The sequence below is a fragment of the Hyla sarda genome, chromosome 7 (genome assembly GCF_029499605.1).
Source record: "Hyla sarda isolate aHylSar1 chromosome 7, aHylSar1.hap1, whole genome shotgun sequence".
In the NCBI taxonomy this organism is placed as follows: Eukaryota; Metazoa; Chordata; class Amphibia; order Anura; family Hylidae; genus Hyla; species Hyla sarda.
The window spans coordinates 235,400,532-235,420,832 of NC_079195.1; the positions used below are offsets into that span (position 1 = coordinate 235,400,532).

General features: G+C 42.1%; 1 protein-coding gene across 2 annotated transcripts in view; it reads left to right on the forward strand.

The window, feature by feature from the left end:
• The window catches only part of SLC6A9 (solute carrier family 6 member 9), a 183,637-nt gene that overhangs the window by 63,208 nt on the left and 100,128 nt on the right, over positions 1–20,301 (forward strand). Inside the window, exon 1 of one of the 2 annotated variants that reach the window (XM_056533156.1) lies at positions 13,063–13,392. The exons of the other annotated variant lie outside the window; for it this stretch is intronic. Coding sequence (XP_056389131.1) covers positions 13,378–13,392 — 15 coding nt within the window. The 5' untranslated portion in view covers positions 13,063–13,377. Of the gene's footprint in view, positions 1–13,062; positions 13,393–20,301 lie in introns of those variants that run through there. 2 annotated transcript variants of the gene reach the window in all.

Here is a 20,301-nt window from a genome sequence, read left to right on the forward strand (position 1 = left end):
ATCCTTATGGATCGTTTGTGGGATTGGCGCAGGTCGATGGCCTTTTGTACGGGTGGACGGATCCTTATGGGTCGTATGAAGGATTGGCGCGGATCCATGGCCTTTGTACGGGCGGATCCTTATGGGTTGTTTGAAGGATTGGTGCGGGTCGATGGCCTTTGTACAGGTGGACGGATCCTTATGAGTCGTATGTGGGATTGTCGTGGGTCGATGGCCTTTGTACTGGTAGATGGATCCTTTATGGATCGTATGTGGGATTGCCGCGGGTCCATGGCCTTTGTACGGGGCGGATGGATCCTTATGGATCGTATGTCGGATTGGCGCGGGTCGATGGCCTTTGTACGGGCGGATGGATCCTTATGGGTTGTATGAAGGATTGGCGCGGGCCGATGGCCTTTGTACAGGTGGGCGGATCCTTATGAATCGTATGTGGGATTGGCGCAGGTCCATGACCTTTGTACGGGCGGATGGATCCTTATGGGTCGTATGAAGGATTGGCACAGGTCCATGGCCTTTGTACGGGTGGACGGATCTTTATGGGTCGTATGAAGGATTAGCGCGGGTCGATGGCCTTTGTACAGGTGGACGGATCCTTATGGGTCATATGAAGGATTGGTGCAGGTCCATGGCCTTTGTACAGGTGGACGGATCCTTATGGGTCATATGGTGGATTGGCGAGGGTCGATGGCCTTTGTACGGGTGGACAGATCCTTATGGGTCGTATGAAGGATTAGTGTGGGTCGATGGCCTTTGTACAGGTGGACGGATCTTTATGGGTGGTATGAAGGATTGGCGAGGATCAGTCGATGGCCTTTGTACAGGTGGACGGATCCTTATGGGTCGTATGTGGGATTGGCGTGGGTCGATGGCCTTTGTACAGGTGGACGGATCCTTATGGGTCATATGAAGGATTGGCGCAGGTCCATGGCCTTTGTACAGGTGGACGAATCCTTATGGGTCGTATGGAGGATTGGCGAGGGTCGATGGCCTTTGTACGGGTGGACATTTCCTTATGGGTCGTATGGAGGATTAGTGTGGGTTGATGGCCTTTGTACAAAGTGACGGATCTTTATGGGTCGTATGAAGGATTGGCGCGGGTCCATGGCCTTTGTATGGGCGGATGGATCCTTATGGATCGTATGTGGGATTGGCGCAGGTCCATGGCCTTTGTATGGGTGGACGGATCCTTATGGGTCGTATGTGGGATTGGCGCGGGTCCATGGCCTTTGTACAGGTGGACGGATCCTTATGGGTCGTATGGAGGATTGGCGAGGGTCGATGGCCTTTGAATAAGTTGGGCTCCATTTTGCGCTCTCCTCCGGGTGCTTGCAGTTTCCTCAGTGAAGGGCGATCTCGTGGCAGTGATGCAGAGGGGGCTGCGGGCGGCGGTGTAATCGGGTGTATAATAAGTGGAGGGGGCGGTGTAATCGGGTGTGTAATAACTGAGAAGCAGCTGGATTCCATCTAATGAGACTTAATTAAAGGACACACAGATGACTCCGTCCTGCTCGCCCCGGCCCCACAACTGCTGCTTAACCCATTAGTGGGCAGAACTGTGAGCGATCGCGGTGTCCTTTCCAGCGGTCAGTGACATCATCAGTGACCAATAACAGTGCGCAGAATATGGCTGACTTACCCAACACTATACACCAGTCATCTCCAAACTACGGCTCTCCAGTATTGGCCACACTACAACCTCCAGCATGCCCTGACAGCCTGTGGCATGATGGGAGTTGTAATTTTGCAAAAGCTGAAGATCCACAGGTCCACATATTACCATAGATATTACAGGCCGGGCGCAGGTATATATGATGTCTGTATACTGCTCCAACCAACATCTCTGTTATTATACTGTATTATATATTGTGTTATTGTGCTATATTATATATTATTGTACTATATTATATATTGTGTTATTGTACTATATTATATATTGCAGGAGAAATGAAGAGAAAGTCCAGCGTGGCAAGTCAAGCAATACTTGGTACTTTATTTAGCAATCAGCCAACATGGAAAACAGCCTTAGTAAGGCTACGTACTGTGGCCGAAACGCGTCACCTGTTTTCCATGTTGGCTGATTGCTAAATAAAGTACCAAGTATTGCTTGACTTGCCACGCTGGACTTTCTCTTCATTTCTCCTGAAATTGCTGGACTGGGGTCCGGTCCTGTCCGTGCATTGGCGAGGGCACAAGGGTGAGCTGTGTCTACTCTGCATTGCTGTATATTATATATTGTGTTGTTGTGCTATATTATATATTGTGTTATTATGCTATATTATATAATGTGTTGTTGTGCTATATTATATATTGTGTTGTTGTGCTATATTATATATTGTTATTATGCTATATTATATAATGTGTTGTTGTGCTATATTATATATTGTGTTGTTGTGCTATATTATATATTGTGTTATTGTGCTATATTATATATTGTGTTGTTGTGCTATATTATGTTATTATATTATATATTGTGTTATTGTGCTATATTATATATTGTGTTATTGTGCTATATTATGTTATTATACTATATTATGTTATTATACTATATTGTTATTATATTATATATTGTGTTGTTGTGCTATATTGTGTTATTATACTATATTATGTTATTATATTATATATTGTGTTGTTGTGCTATATTATATATTGTGTTGTTGTGCTATATTATATATTGTGTTGTTGTGCTATATTATATATTGTGTTGTTGTGCTATATTATATATTGTGGTGTTGTGCTATATTATGTTATTATATTATATATTGTGTTATTGTGCTATATTATATATTGTGTTATTGTGCTATATTATGTTATTATACTATATTATGTTATTATATTATATATTGTGTTATTGTGCTATATTATGTTATTATACTATATTATGTTATACTATATTATAGCACAATATATAATATAATAACATAATATAGTATAATAACATAATATAGCACAGTAACACAATATATAATATAATAACATAATATAGTATAATAACATAATATAGCACAATAACACAATATATAATATAGCACAATAACACAATATATAATATAATAACATAATATAGCACAATAACACAATATATAATATAATAACATATTAGATATTGTATTGTGCTATATTATGTTATTATACTATATTATGTTATTATACTATATTATAGCACAATATATAATATAATAACATAATATAGTATAACATAATATAGCACAGTAACACAATATATAATATAGCACAGTAACACAATATATAATATAATAACATAATATAGCACAATAACACAATATATAATATAATAACATAATATAGTATAATAACATAATATAGCACAATAACACAATATATAATATAGCACAGTAACACAATATATAATATAATAACATATTAGATATTGTGTTGTGCTATATTATGTTATTGTGCTATATTATATATTGTGCTATATTATATATTGTGTTATTGTGCTATATTATATATTGTGTTATTGTGCTATATTATATATTATATGCTATATTGTAGCATAGTATAATAATACAATAACCTATATAGTATAATAACAATATTCAGAATAGAATAACACAATATAATATATAACCTAATACAGTGTTTAATATTATGAACTATATTGTTACTATATGTTATATACTATATTGTGTTATTATACTTTGTGGTCAGGGCTTAAAACCGTGAGTACTTACCTGAAGCATCTTCCAATAATACCTAATAAACGGCTGCGGTGTGCCATAACCGTGATCGAGGGCAAAAAGCAAGACAAGTATTAATGATATTTATTTAGTATATTTCACATGATTACATCACCAAACGTGTAAACACCTGTGATATTTCAAGCCGGGGGTTTGGGACATATCTAGCATAACAAAATGAATTCCATCTCCCCATCGAGTTAAAGGGGTACTCCGCTGCTCAATGTTTGGAACGCCGGGAGCTCATTACGTCATAGCCCCACCTTGCATGACGTCATAGCCCCGCCTCCTCAATGCAAGTCTATGGGAGGGGGCGTGACAGCTGTCACGCCCCCTCCCATAGACTTGCATTGAGGGGGCGGGGCTATGACATCATGAGCTCCCGACATCGGCTCCAGCATTCGGAACAGTTTGTACCAAACGCTGAGCAGCGGAGTACCCCTTTAATGATAGTAGCCGGAACCTTATGCTGTGATGCTGCTGAGGCAGCACCAAGACGGAATGAATGCCCGGACAGAGAAGCGGGAATATGACCCAACTGCTAGAATACGTATTTGTTTTACGAAGTTGCTGGTGGTTAGGAAAGCATCATAGAGAGTGGGGGTGCGTTATCCGGTCTCTCTATAATGAGCAATTCATTGAAGACCCAAACTGGACACCATTTGTGCCCTGTCGGGAAATACAACACCTGCACTCCGGTTGTGGATGTTTTGGTGGACAACAAAGTTAAGACCTACCCCTAATTTTGTGGGACTAGTTGCGACTTGACCGAGGACCTAGCCTTGGTGCTGGAACTGGAAAACTCCCCTGGTCTTAAAAACCCATAAAACGCTAGATACATGGCTGAGGTTTTTCTGACTGTCGCGTTGCGTATTCCCCGGAGAATGGCGCTGATTGGGTGGGCCGTGAACTTTGAAGGCCTATTTGGGAACTGTATAGACAGATGGTGCTGTACGATAATTTCTACTTCTAATGACAAAAAGAAACAGAACTAATTAGGAGTTCAATGTGATCAGAACCAGCTGCCTTATGGATCTTGATAAAGTTCTGATCATTATTCCAGCCTAGATCATATGGTCTCTTGGTATTGGTAGTCAGAGATTCCCTGATAAGACCCTCTGCCAATTTTTTTGTACATCCTTAATCCAACATTAAAGGGGTACTCCGTTCCTCAGCATTTAGATCAAACTGTTCCGAACGCTAGAGCCGGCGCAGGGAGCTTGTGACGTCATAGCCCCGCCCCATCATGACATCACACGTGCCCCCTCAATGCAAATCTATGGGGAGGGGGCGTGACATCCGTAGATTTGCATCGAGGGGGCGGGGGTATGACATCACGAGCTTCCGGCGCAGACTCCAGCGTTCAGAACAGTTTCTTCCAAACGCTGAGCAGCGGAGTACCCCTTTAAGGCGCTGACTGCTGGAACCGGCCTGCCCATCAAGTCTGCTTCCAACATAACCTGAAAGAAAAAGGAAAATGTCATCCTGGATGGAGCATCAGTTGCGATATTCTTAGACCCCGGAATATGCATCGCCATAAAGTGAAGTCCATTACACAAGGGTGACCACTCCGACCTCAGAAACTTCATAACCAACTTGGATCTGACTCGGATCGACCCTCGTTTAAAGCTTCTACCAAAAATGAACATGGCCGTTCTATGGACCCAAGTCTGATCCACCACCAGGAATATTTCCAAAGCAGCCGAAGACTAAAACCGGGAAAAAACGTAACCTGGTCTGGCCAGACATCTGCTACCGATTAAACCTGAGCGTCAGTAAAAAGCTGCGGAGAGGAGTCTCATACTGCTGGTAGAAAGAAAATGAGACGTCCTTCCAGTCATTGAGGGAGCGCTGCCACGTTGTTCTGACCTAGCAGCTGCCCCAAGGGGAATTGTTCTATCCGGATTTGGCGCTGTGGACAATAATTCGAGCAGCCTGGAAATAAATGACCTCCCCTGCGGTATGATCCTCACTGCGAACGCTAGCATCCCTACGAGAGACTGAAGATCTGCCCTGTTACCTGAGATCTATTGAAATTCGCTATGGTCTCTCTGATTCATTTGTCCTGTGGCAACCTGGCCTCCATCTTTACCGTGTCTAGAACTATACGCAGGAAGGTTAAGGCATGAGAAGGGTCTTCTATCTTTGTTGGAGAGATCGGGACCCTTGGCTGCTGGAACGAGCTGAGTACCGTATTTTTCGCCCTATAGGACGCACCGGCATATAAGACGCACCCAATTTTAAAGGTGCAAAATCTAGAAAAAAAGATTTTGCACCCAACAGTGATCTTCAACCTGCGGACCTCCAGATGTTGCAAAACTACAACTTCCAGCATGCCCGGACAGCCGTTGGCTGTCCGGGCATGCTGGGAGTTGTAGTTTTGCAACATCTGGAGGTCCGCAGGTTGAAGACCACTGGATAGGAGGTAATACTCACGTGTCCCCGCCGCTGCCCTGGATATCGCTCCATCGTTTTCGCCGCGTCCCCGTGGTGTCCCCGATGCTCCGGACGTCTCGGCGTGCACGACGACGTGATGACGTCGAAGGAGAGAGCCACCAGGCAGGGGATCCCAGCACGGAGCAGACACCGAGGAGGCAGGTATGGTCCCTCCCGGTGTCCTGTAAGCTGTTCGGGACGCCGCGATTTCACCGCGGCGGTGCCGAACAGCCCGACTTTCGCTTCAGACACGGCGGTCAGCTTTGATCGCCGCGTCTGAAGGGTTAATACAGGGCGTCACCGCGATCGGTGATATCCTGTATTAGCCGCGGGTCCCGGCCATTAATGGCTGCAGGGACCGACCCGATAGGTGTGTATTCGCCGTATAAGACGCACCAACTTCCCCCCCCCCCCCCCCCCCAGTTTTGGGGAAGAAAAAGTGCGTCTTATACGGCGAAAAATGCGGTAAATCAGACAATTGATGAGGAACTGCTGCTGATTCTAGTAACAAGAAGTCATCTAGATAATGAATGGCAGGTCTACACTGGAGGGCTATGACAAGTTGGCCGAACAACCAACTTGACCGCAAAATACTATAACTCCTCCCACTGTACCCTATACCATTGCCACCGATCCCTTTTTACCAGTAATAACTTAAAAGCGTTGGCAATGTCCTCTATTGACAACCAGGCCCCTCATTGCTTCATCAATCGAAGCGAACCTCATGCAGAACTCTTCTGAGGGGATCGGTGAATATAAACTGGGAACGATAGAGGAATGAGGCGCTGACACGTCATAGATGAATCTCTTCTTTTTATTACATTTTCCAGAGACTTTACCTATTGGACTGACCCTCCAGGGGGAGAACGGTGACGTGAACCAATCACAAATCCCTTCTCGACCTCGATGTTCAGCAATATTGCTACCGTGACCGGATCATTGACTGCAGATTGGAGGTTCTTGCACTCGTAAGTGGTAGCGCTACTGGGCCTATGTGAAAGCCAGTAGTGAAGCCCTCCAGTAACCATTGGGGGGGGGATTCATCAACATCAGTGTATAGTAGAGCTTTTTTACCCCTTTCTGCTGCGTGTATTTGTCATTTACCTGCGCAAAATTTACTAAACTTGCGCACGGGTCTCTGTGAATCATGTGCAGTAATCCAGCCCATCTCAGCTCTTGAAAAAAATATAAGGCAGACTTGTACGTGTGCTCGGAGCTGGTGTATATTTGCGCAAGAAAAAAAAAGACGCAGTTAATAAATTCATGTCTACCAGAAAAACAGCTCTACGGTACACCTGAAGGGTGACATCTTTAGAAAAAGTTCCACCAAAAAAGACGCACAAAAAGAACGCAGGAAATATCCTTACGCAAAATACACCTAAAATGATTCTATGAAGATTGATGAATCCCCCCCCCCCCCCATTGAACCCACTCAGGTTCAGGATGGAGGAGCTCAATAAGCACCCCAAAACATCAACCTCCACCACGCCTAGTCAGGACTGTGTATTTCTGACCGAGGATATGCTCTAACGCAGTTGAAGCAGATGTGCAGCAGCCTGCACTGACTGTAACGGCAGTTGGATAGGTTAAAGTTACTGCATATCTGATTGCGACCTAGGAATCGGCCTACCCAGCCTACCTACTGTGCTGGCAGCTCTTTGGCCTGATGGCCCTGCAACCGCTGGGCCTCTGGAGGTAGCCGAGTGAGAAATGGATTGGCAATAACCACACGCCGGGGACCGGTATCAATGTTCGGCCAGTTAAGCTCTTTGTTATGTTGAACCAAAGCTGCCGCTGCTTTGTAGGAATACAACTTGTGGTAGTCATAAAAAGTATTATGCCTCTGAGAGTAATCGTATGCTGAAATGATCGTATGTCGGGGCCATCGTAGGTCGAGGGGTCACTGGGGAGACACAGCATTGGAGAAACAGGGACTGAGTGCTTGGCCTGACCGTGCCTATTAGGAATGTATGAGTGAGGATGTAACGTATGTCTTTGAAGAATGTCAAATGAGAATATACATGTGTATATATACCTATACATTCCCCTTCTTGTTCTTTTATATATATATATGATATCTGATATCTATTAAAAAATATATTTTTTGAAATGATTTTTTATCATAATTATGTGAGGGCTGAAGTATTGCTATGAAGCGTGTCAGTAACAATAAACAAGTAACTTCCACCTGACGGCGAGGTTAGGTGTGATGGGCTTGACACTAGAGCGTCTTCAGGGGAATTGCTCTGAAAGCGTGTCAGTAACAATGTGTAGGTAATCCCACCGGAAAATGAGTCAGGAATGGTGGGCAAACGGATGTGCGAGAAACTGCACGAGAAAATGTTCTGCCCTGAGTCGAGGAGGGATAACGTGACAGACATGAAAGCGTATCTTGATGTAATGAGATAGACGTATGTGTAGTTATAAGTAAATAAGGATCGTCAGCGGCGGACCTTAAGGTGAAGAACACAACTAAAACCTAGACCTGGCGCAATGCCACAAGCAGCACACCTGTATTAAGTAAAACATTGGCAATGTATACCGCGAACAATCTGAAGCCACGCGAATCCAAACGAAATAAAACAATAAACAACCATAAGATGATAATAGAGACCGGTTACTCCTCCCTAATACCTATGACAAGCTGCCACTCGGTTGCCCCCCATATTTGCATAGGGAAGCAATGCCCACAGCCCAAATATGTCCCCCAATGAAAGACCCCAACTGGAAATGTAGTGGAATTGTAAACACATATGTGCCCTCGTTTAAATCCGGCGCGCCCCCCGCGAGCTGACAGTGAGACAGAGAACCCTGCGCTCCGCTCATAGCCCGAGGGAAATCACCACCAGACAACGTGCTGATGTGGTGTTGAAAATGACAGGTGCCCGTTAGCGTCACCGTACGCTGGTAAACAAGCGCAGGCTGTCTACGCTGACGACGTGCGTGTGACGAGCGGGCATGTGACGAGGCACGGAGCCCCGCCCACAGATCCCAGTGCATACGGAGCCCCGCCCACAGGTCCCAGCACATACAGAGCCCCGCCCACAGGTCCCAGCGCATACGGAGCCCCGCCCACAGGTCCCGGCGCATACAGAGCCCCGCCCACAGGTCCCAGCGCATACGGAGCCCCGCCCACAGGTCCCAGCACATACAGAGCCCCGCCCACAGGTCCCAGCACATACAGAGCCCCGCCCACAGGTCCCAGCGCATACGGAGCCCCGCCCACAGGTCCCGGCGCATACCATGCAGCACTGATTATGCTGAAAACACTACCGACACTATGCTGGAGCGGAGCTGACAAGGGGCGGATCTTTGCTATTGCAGAAGTTATAAGTAAACAGTTTTATGGACATGTGACTGGGCCAGTACTGCTAATTATGACCGGCCAAAGTTTATACCTTTAGCACAACACAAAGATGGCACGGCGGGCAAACACACACAAAAAAACGGAGTACCGCCACTCACCTATCCTGGCAAACAACACCGAAACACAAACCTCCGAACGTATGAGCAGCAGTAATGCTTCTAAACAGAGAACAATACAAACACGCACCCCGAGGTAGGGGATTCTGGGCATTATATAGCCCACGCCCCTCCCACAAACACATATCACATATATATTGAGTTATTATACTATATTATATATTGAGTTATTATTCTATATTATATATTGTTATTATACTATATTATATATTAAGTTATTCTGTATTATATATTGTTATTATACTATATTATATATTGAGTTATTATTCTATATTATATATTGAGTTATTATTCTATATTCTATATTGTTATTATACTATATTATATATTGAGTTATTATACTATATTATATTTTGAGTTATTATTCTATATTATATATTGAGTTATTATTCTATATTATATATTGTTATTATACTATATTATATATTGAGTTATTATTCTATATTATATATTGAGTTATTATTCTATATTATATATTGTTATTATACTATATTATATAATAAGTTATTATTCTGTATTATATATTGTTATTATATTATATATTGAGTTATTATTCTATATTATATATTGAGTTATTATTCTATATTCTATATTGTTATTATACTATATTATATATTGAGTTATTATACTATATTATATTTTGAGTTATTATTCTATATTATATATTGAGTTATTATTCTATATTATATATTGTTATTATACTATATTATATATTGAGTTATTATTCTATATTATATATTGAGTTATTATTCTATATTATATATTGTTATTATACTATATTATATATTAAGTTATTATTCTGTATTATATATTGTTATTATACTATATTATATATTGAGTTATTATTCTACGGTATATTATATATTGAGTTATTATTCTATATTCTATATTGTTATTATACTATATTATATATTGAGTTATTGTTCTATATTATATATTGAGTTATTGTTCTATATTATATATTGAGTTATTGTTCTATATTATATATTGAGTTATTCGATAGTATATATTGTGTTGTTCTATATTATATATTGAGTTATTGTTCTATATTATATATTGAGTTATTGTTCTATATTATATATTGTTATTATACTATATTATATATTAAGTTATTATTCTGTATTATATATTGTTATTATACTATATTATATATTGAGTTATTATTCTATATTATATATTGAGTTATTATTCTATATTATATATTGAGTTATTATACTATATTATATTTTGAGTTATTCTATATTATATATTGAGTTATTCTGATATTCTATATTATATATTGAGTTATTATACTATATTATGTATTGAGTTATTATTCTGTATTATATATTGAGTTATTATGCTATATTATATATTGTTATTATACTATATTATAAATTAAGTTATTATTCTATATTATATATTGAGTTATTATACTATATTATATATTAAGTTATTATTCTATAATATATATTGAGTTATTATACTATATTATATATTAAGTTATTATTCGATAATATATATTGAGTTATTCTATATTCTATATTGAGTTATTGTTCTATATTATATATTGAGTTATTATACTATATTATATATTGAGTTATTATTCTATATTATATATTGAGTTATTCTGATATTCTATATTATATATTGAGTTATTATACTATATTATGTATTGAGTTATTATTCTGTATTATATATTGAGTTATTATGCTATATTATATATTGTTATTATACTATATTATATATTGAGTTATTATACTATATTATATATTGAGTTATTATACTATATTTTATATTGTGTTATTCTATATTATATATTGAGTTATTGTTCTATATTATATATTGAGTTATTTGATATTATATATTGAGTTATTTGATATTATATATTGAGTTATTTGATATTATATATTGAGTTATTTGATATTATATATTGAGTTATTTGATATTATATATTGAGTTATTTGATATTATATATTGAGTTATTGTTCTTTATTATATATTGTGTTATTGTTCTATATTATATATTGAGTTATTGTTCTATATTATATATTGAGTTATTGTTCTATATTATATATTGAGTTATTGTTCTATATTATATATTGAGTTATTGTTCTATATTATATATTGAGTTATTGTTCTATATTATATATTGAGTTATTGTTCTATATTATATATTGAGTTATTTGATATTATATATTGAGTTATTTGATATTATATATTGAGTTATTCGATATTATATATTGTGTTATTGTTCTTTATTATATATTGAGTTATTGTTCTATATTATATATTGAGTTATTGTTCTATATTATATATTGAGTTATTTGATATTATATATTGAGTTATTCGATATTATATATTGTGTTATTGTTCTTTATTATATATTGAGTTATTTTTCTATATTCTATATTGTTATTATTCTGTTTTATATATATATTGTATTATATTAGATTATATATTGAGTTATTCTATATTATATATTGTGTTTATTATTCTATATTACATATTGTGTTATTATGTCCTTGGTAAAATCTTTGGTATTTTCTAGCTCTTTGTCGCTTTTCGCAGTTTGCTGTATTAGAGGTGGAGCATGACACACATGTTTTATTTGGGCTTTTATGTCATGCCCCGTCCCCTGGGCAGATTTAGTTGACATTTGGTCTGTTGTTTGTGTTACTCCTCTGGATCGGACCCCCCGCCGTGCTCCAGAGCCTCAGTCACACTACTGCTTCTTTGCCTCACGTCTGCCCTCTGCTGGCCTTCACACAAAGGGGGCAGCACTGAGAGCTTTCAGTGTTTGTCCCTATGTGTGATGTATCCTGTGGCCCCTCCAGTCTGACCACAGGTGGGAGCTCAGAGCAATAACCTGGCGCCCCCTGGCAGGCAGACCCCAAAGGTGTTGTCTACCCCTGATAAAGTCATCACGACCCATATAAGAAGGCAGGCACAAGGCAGCGCGATCCCTACAAGGACACATAGAGCGATGTGCTGGGTGTCAATGCCCCATTGTGGTGGGCTCCCGGGGCGACTGCAGAGCTGCACTCTGGAATTATATCCTCCTCCTCCTTCTCTGACTTCTACCTTTCTATGGGGGTCCCCTTGTTTCCTTCCCTCCTCTACATGTAAATGTTGGGACCGGGTAGATAGCAAGATACGGGTGGCGGGACAGATAAAGAATAGAGGCCAAGGGGGGCATCCAGGAGACAAGGGGGGATTCTTCTGTGCCCGTTTCCTTCACTGCCCCCTCTCCTGGCGTTGAATGTTTTGTCGTCTTCCAAGTTGGTGGAGAAGGTCAGAAGTTCCTTCCCTTTGTGCGGCGGCGGTGAAGGTGGGGGGCTCGGGGGCTTCTGTGGCTTTCACTGCAACAAGGGCTGAATAGAAAGTAGATTAGAGAAAGTGGTGCGGAGCATGTGGATGGGGGGAGCACCCTATGAATGAGCAGCTCCCCCTCCCCCCCTCACACATTATATGGGGGGGCACAGACTGGGACTGTGAAAACTTGTCAGCCGGGCAGATAAACGATGTGTCATCCTTTCAAGTAACCTACACTTCCGCAGGGCGCTATTGTCCCGCTGGATTTATATCAGGAATCAGTTACCCTCGCCCTCTTTTTTCCCCTCTCTCGTCCGTCTCTGAAATGCGTCTCGTCCTGCGCTCCACTCCCAGGGGTCAGAACGCCAGTGAAAGCCGCACAAAGCGCACCTGAGGGGCCACTCCTGCCTGTCCTGCTGGGATTAGCTGGAATTCGTAGGTCGTACGGATCTGGAAGGGAGCACTGATGGGGCTGCGTGGGGTAGGTCACTGCGCCGCCACCTCTGCCATATGATGTCACCTGCGTCATGTAGCTATAGGGTCAACCATACCCTCCAAAGGGGCAAATCATGTTTCTAGGGGGGTACACCATGTCTCTAGGGGGGATACACATCATGTCTCTAGGGGGGGTACACATCATGTCTCTAGGGGGGGTACACATCATGTCTCTAGGGGGGATACACATCATGTCTCTAGGGGGGATACACACCATGTCTCTAGGGGGAGATACACACCATGTCTCTAGGGGGGGATACACATCATGTCTCTGGGGGGGTACACATCATGTCTCTAGGGGGAGATACACACCATGTCTCTGGGGGGGGTACACATCATGTCTCTAGGGGGAGATACACACCATGTCTCTAGGGGGGTACACCATGTCTCTAGGGGGGGATACACATCATGTCTCTAGGGGGGATACACATCATGTCTCTAGGGGGGATACACATCATGTCTCTAGGGGGGGTACACATCATGTCTCTAGGGGGGATACACACCATGTCTCTAGGGGGAGATACACATCATGTCTCTAGGGGGGATACACACCATGTCTCCAGGGGGAGATACACATCATGTCTCTAGGGGGAGATACACACCATGTCTCTAGGGGGGGATACACACCATGTCTCTAGGGGGGATACACATCATGTCTCTGGGGGGGGATACACACCATGTCTCTAGGGGGGGTACACATCATGTCTCTAGTGGGGATACACATCATGTTTCTAGGGGGGATACACACCATGTCTCTAGGGGGAGATACACACCATGTCTCTGGGGGGGGGTACACATCATGTCTCTAGGGGGGTACACATCATGTCTCTAGGGGGGATACACATCATGTCTCTAGGGGGGATACACACCATGTCTCTAGGGGGAGATACACATCATGTCTCTGGGGGGGGTACACATCATGTCTCTGGGGGGGGTACACATCATGTCTCTAGGGGGGTACACCATGTCTCTAGGGGGGGATACACACCATGTCTCTAGGGGGAGATACACATCATGTCTCTAGGGGCGGATACACACCATGTCTCCAGGGGGGATACACACCATGTCTCTAGGGGGGATACACACCATGTCTCTAGGGGGGGATACACATCATGTCTCTAGGGGGGGATACACATCATGTCTCTAGGGGGGGATACACACCATGTCTCTAGGGGGAGATACACACCATGTCTCCAGGGGGGATACACATCATGTCTCTAGGGGGGGTACACATCATGTCTCTAGGGGGGGATACACACCATGTCTCTAGGGGGGATACACACCATGTCTCTAGGAGGGGATACACATCATGGGGGACCTTGTCAGTGTATGTACACTGGTCTATTATGTTGTGCTCATTTTTTGATAAAGAATTTACATTTGTTTTCTATGTTATGATGTTTGGTGGATAGGGAGTTATATGCGTATGTACACAGTGATCTCACCAGCAGAATAGTGAGTACAGCTCTGGAGTATAATACAGGATATAACTCAGGATCAGTACAGGATAAGTAATGTAATGTATGTACACAGTGACCTCACCAGCAGAATAGTGAGTACAGCTCTGGAGTATAATACAGGATATAACTCAGGATCAGTACAGGATAAGTAATGTAATGTATGTACACAGTGATCTCACCAGCAGAATAGTGAGTACAGCTCTGGAGTATAATACAGGATATAACTCAGGATCAGTACAGGATAAGTAATGTAATGTATATACACAGTGACCTCACCAGCAGAATAGTGAGTACAGCTCTGGAGTATAATACAGGATATAACTCAGGATCAGTACAGGATAAGTAATGTAATGTATGTACACAGTGACCTCACCAGCAGAATAGTGAGTACAGCTCTGGAGTATAATACAGGATATAACTCAGGATCAGTACAGGATAAGTAATGTAATGTATATACACAGGGACCTCCCCAGCAGAATAGTGAGTACAGCTCTGGAGTATAATACAGGATATAACTCCGGATCAGTACAGGATAAGTAATGTAATGTATGTACACAGTGACCTCACCAGCAGAATATTGAGTACAGCTCTGGAGTATAATACAGGATATAACTCAGGATCAGTACAGGATAAGTAATGTAATGTATGTACACAGTGACCTCACCAGCAGAATAGTGAGTGCAGCTCTGGAGTATAATACAGGATATAACTCAGGATCAGTACAGGATAAGTAATGTAATGCATGTACACAGTGACCTCACCAGCAGAATAGTGAGTGCAGGTCTGGAGTATAATACAGGATATAACTCAGAATCAGTACAGGATAAGTAATGTAATGTATGTACACAGTGATCTCACCAGCAGAATAGTGAGTACAGCTCTGGACTATAATACAGGATATAACTCAGGATCAGTACAGGATAAGTAATGTAATGTATGTACACAGTGACCTCACCAGCAGAATAGTGAGTACAGCTCTGGAGTATAATACAGGATATAACTCAGGATCAGTACAGGATAAGTAATGTAATGTATGTACACAGTGACCTCACCAGCAGAATATTGAGTACAGCTCTGGAGTATAATACAGGATATAACTCAGGATCAGTACAGGATAAGTAATGTAATGTATGTACACAGTGACCTCACCAGCAGAATAGTGAGTGCAGCTCTGGAGTATAATACAGGATATAACTCAGGATCAGTACAGGATAAGTAATGTAATGCATGTACACAGTGACCTCACCAGCAGAATAGTGAGTGCAGGTCTGGAGTATAATACAGGATATAACTCAGAATCAGTACAGGATAAGTAATGTAATGTATGTACACAGTGATCTCACCAGCAGAATAGTGAGTACAGCTCTGGACTATAATACAGGATATAACTCAGGATCAGTACAGGATAAGTAATGTAATGTATGTACACAGTGACCTCACCAGCAGAATAGTGAGTACAGCTCTGGAGTATAATACAGGATATAACTCAGGATCAGTACAGGATAAGTAATGTAATGTATGTACACAGTGACCTCACCAGCAGAATAGTGAGTACAGCTCTGGAGTATAATACAGGATATAACTCAGGATCAGTACAGGATAAGTAATGTATGTACACAGTGACCTCACCAGCAGAATAGTGAGTACAGCTCTGGAGTATAATACAGGATATAACTCTGGATCAGTAATGTATGTGTGGACGGACCCTATTGGTTGTGTCGGGGGCCCCTTAGTGTTGGGGTCTCTTTGGTCGCGCTCCTGGCAGTCTGATGGTAATGGAGGCTTGTAATGTTGTTACTTCAGGCTGAGCGCTCGTGAATGAGGAGGACATCTGTGTGCGTCGCGCGCCCTCACACTTCCTGTGTCCATGGCTGCCAATGACCGACTATAAATACCCCAATGGCTGCAACATTTCCTGGTCTCTACCTCCCTGCACCCCCCAAATCAGATAAACAGGATCAGGGGGGTGATTTGGGGGATCTCCTCCGGGGTCTCTGCTGATCCTTGTAGTGGAGATTAGGAGTTGTAGTCGTCCATGGCCTCTCAGACGTCTCCAATCTACACAGTCTGCCTGGACTAAATACTGACACATTGTAACAAATATCAGCACTGGAGACCGATGTGCACTGCTGCCTTGTTTAGCTCACAGAGTATTGTCTGCACTGACACATTGTAACAAATATCAGGACAGGAGACCGATGTGCACTGCTGCCTTGTTTAGCTCACAGAGTATTGTCTGCACTGACACATTGTAACAAATATCAGGACAGGAGACCGATGTGCACTGCTGCCTTGTTTAGCTCACAGAGTATTGTCTGCACTGACACATTGTAACAAATATCAGGACAGGAGACCGATGTGCACTGCTGCCTTGTTTAGCTCACAGAGTATTGTCTGCACTGACACATTGTAACAAATATCAGGACTGGAGACCGATGTGCACTGCTGCCTTGTTTATCTCACAGAGTATTGTCTGCACTGACACATTGTAACAAATATCAGGACAGGAGACCGATGTGCACTGCTGCCTTGTTTATCTCACAGAGTATTGTCTGCACTGACACATTGTAACAAATATCAGGACAGGAGACCGATGTGCACTGCTGCCTTGTTTAGCTCACAGAGTATTGTCTGCACTGACACATTGTAACAAATATCAGGACAGGAGACCGATGTGCACTGCTGCCTTGTTTAGCTCACAGAGTATTGTCTGCACTGACACATTGTAACAAATATCAGGACAGGAGACTGATGTGCACTGCTGCCTTGTTTAGCTCACAGAGTATTGTCTGCACTGACACATTGTAACAAATATCAGGACTGGAGACCGATGTGCACTGCTGCCTTGTTTATCTCACAGAGTATTGTCTGCACTGACACATTGTAACAAATATCAGGACAGGAGACCGATGTGCACTGCTGCCTTGTTTATCTCACAGAGTATTGTCTGCACTGACACATTGTAACAAATATCAGGACAGGAGACCGATGTGCACTGCTGCCTTGTTTAGCTCACAGAGTATTGTCTTCATTGTTCACACCTGTTCTGTTTGGATATAAATTAGCAGAGGGTACTGCGCCATTTCATCCGGTGATACATTGTTCACCATGTGGATGACCTGTCATGTGACTGATCCAGCAGCGCAAAACAAAGGAACGAAGCCTCAGCTCTGAGATTGATTTAGTCTGTGGCAGAAATCCTTATTATGTAAACCTCACATCGAGTGGAGAGCTGCAACCCTAACAGTGTGGATTTACATGGGACTGCAGACTGCTTCATTTCACAGCGTGAATTTACATGGGACTGCAGACTGCTTCATTACACAGTGTAGATATACATGGGACTGCAGACTGCTTCATTACACAGTGTAGATATACATGGGACTGCAGACTGCTTCATTACACAGCGTGGATTTACATGGGGCTGCAGACTGCTTCATTACACAGCGTGGATTTACATGGGGCTGCAGACTGCTTCATTTCACAGCGTGGATTTACATGGGACTGCAGACTGCTTCATTTCACAGCGTGGATTTACATGGGACTGCAGACTGCTTCATTACACAGCGTGGATTTACATGGGGCTGCAGACTGCTTCATTACACAGTGTAGATATACATGGGACTGCAGACTGCTTCATTACACAGTGTAGATATACATGGGACTGCAGACTGCTTCATTACACAGTGTGGATTTACATGGGGCTGCAGACTGCTTCATTACACAGTGTGGATTTACATGGGACTGCAGACTGCTTCATTACACAGTGTAAATATACATGGGACTGCAGACTGCTTCATTACACAGTGTGGATTTACATGGGGCTGCAGACTGCTTCATTACACAGTGTAGATATACATGGGACTGCAGACTGCTTCATTACACAGTGTAGATATACATGGGACTGCAGACTGCTTCATTACACAGTGTGGATTTACATGGGGCTGCAGACTGCTTCATTACACAGTGTGGATTTACATGGGGCTGCAGACTGCTTCATTACACAGTGTAGATATACATGGGACTGCAGACTGCTTCATTACACAGTGTGGATTTACATGGGGCTGCAGACTGCTTCATTACACAGTGTGGATTTACATGGGACTGCAGACTGCTTCATTACACAGTGTGGATTTACATGGGGCTGCAGACTGCTTCATTACACAGTGTAGATATACATGGGACTGCAGACTGCTTCATTACACAGTGTGGATTTACATGGGGCTGCAGACTGCTTCATTACACAGTGTGGATTTACATGGGGCTGCAGACTGCTTCATTACACAGTGTAGATATACATGGGACTGCAGACTGCTTCATTACACAGTGTGGATTTACATGGGGCTGCAGACTGCTTCATTACAGTGTGGATTTACATGGGACTGCAGACTGCTTCATTACACAGTGTGGATTTACATGGGACTGCAGACTGCTTCATTACAGTGTGGATTTACATGGGACTGCAGACTGCTTCATTACACATTGTGGATTTACATGGGACTGCAGACTGCTTCATTACACAGTGTAGATATACATGGGACTGCAGACTGCTTCATTACACAGTGTGGATTTACATGGGGCTGCAGACTGCTTCATTACACAGTGTAGATATACATGGGGCTGCAGACTGCTTCATTACACAGTGTAGATATACATGGGACTGCAGACTGCTTCATTACACAGTGTAGATATACATGGGACTGCAGACTGCTTCATTACACAGTGTGGATTTACATGGGGCTGCAGACTGCTTCATTACACAGTGTAAATATACATGGGACTGCAGACTGCTTCATTACACAGTGTAAATATACATGGGGCTGCAGACTGCTTCATTACACAGTGTAAATATACATGGGACTGCAGACTGCTTCATTACACAGTGTGGATTTACATGGGGCTGCAGACTGCTTCATTACACAGTGTAGATATACATGGGACTGCAGACTGCTTCATTACACAGTGTGGATTTACATGGGGCTGCAGACTGCTTCATTACACAGTGTAGATATACATGGGACTGCAGACTGCTTCATTACACATTGTAAATATACATGGGACTGCAGACTGCTTCATTACACAGTGTAAATATACATGGGACTGCAGACTGCTTCATTACACAGTGTAGATATACATGGGACTGCAGACTGCTTCATTACACAGTGTAGATATACATGGGACTGCAGACTGCTTCATTACACAGTGTAGATATACATGGGACTGCAGACTGCTTCATTACACAGTGTAGATATACATGGGACTGCAGACTACTTCATTACACAGTGTGGATTTACATGGGGCTGCAGACTGCTTCATTACACAGTGTGGATTTACATGGGGCTGCAGACTGCTTCATTACACAGTGTAGATATACATGGGGCTGCAGACTGCTTCATTACACAGTGTGGATTTACATGGGGCTGCAGACTGCTTCA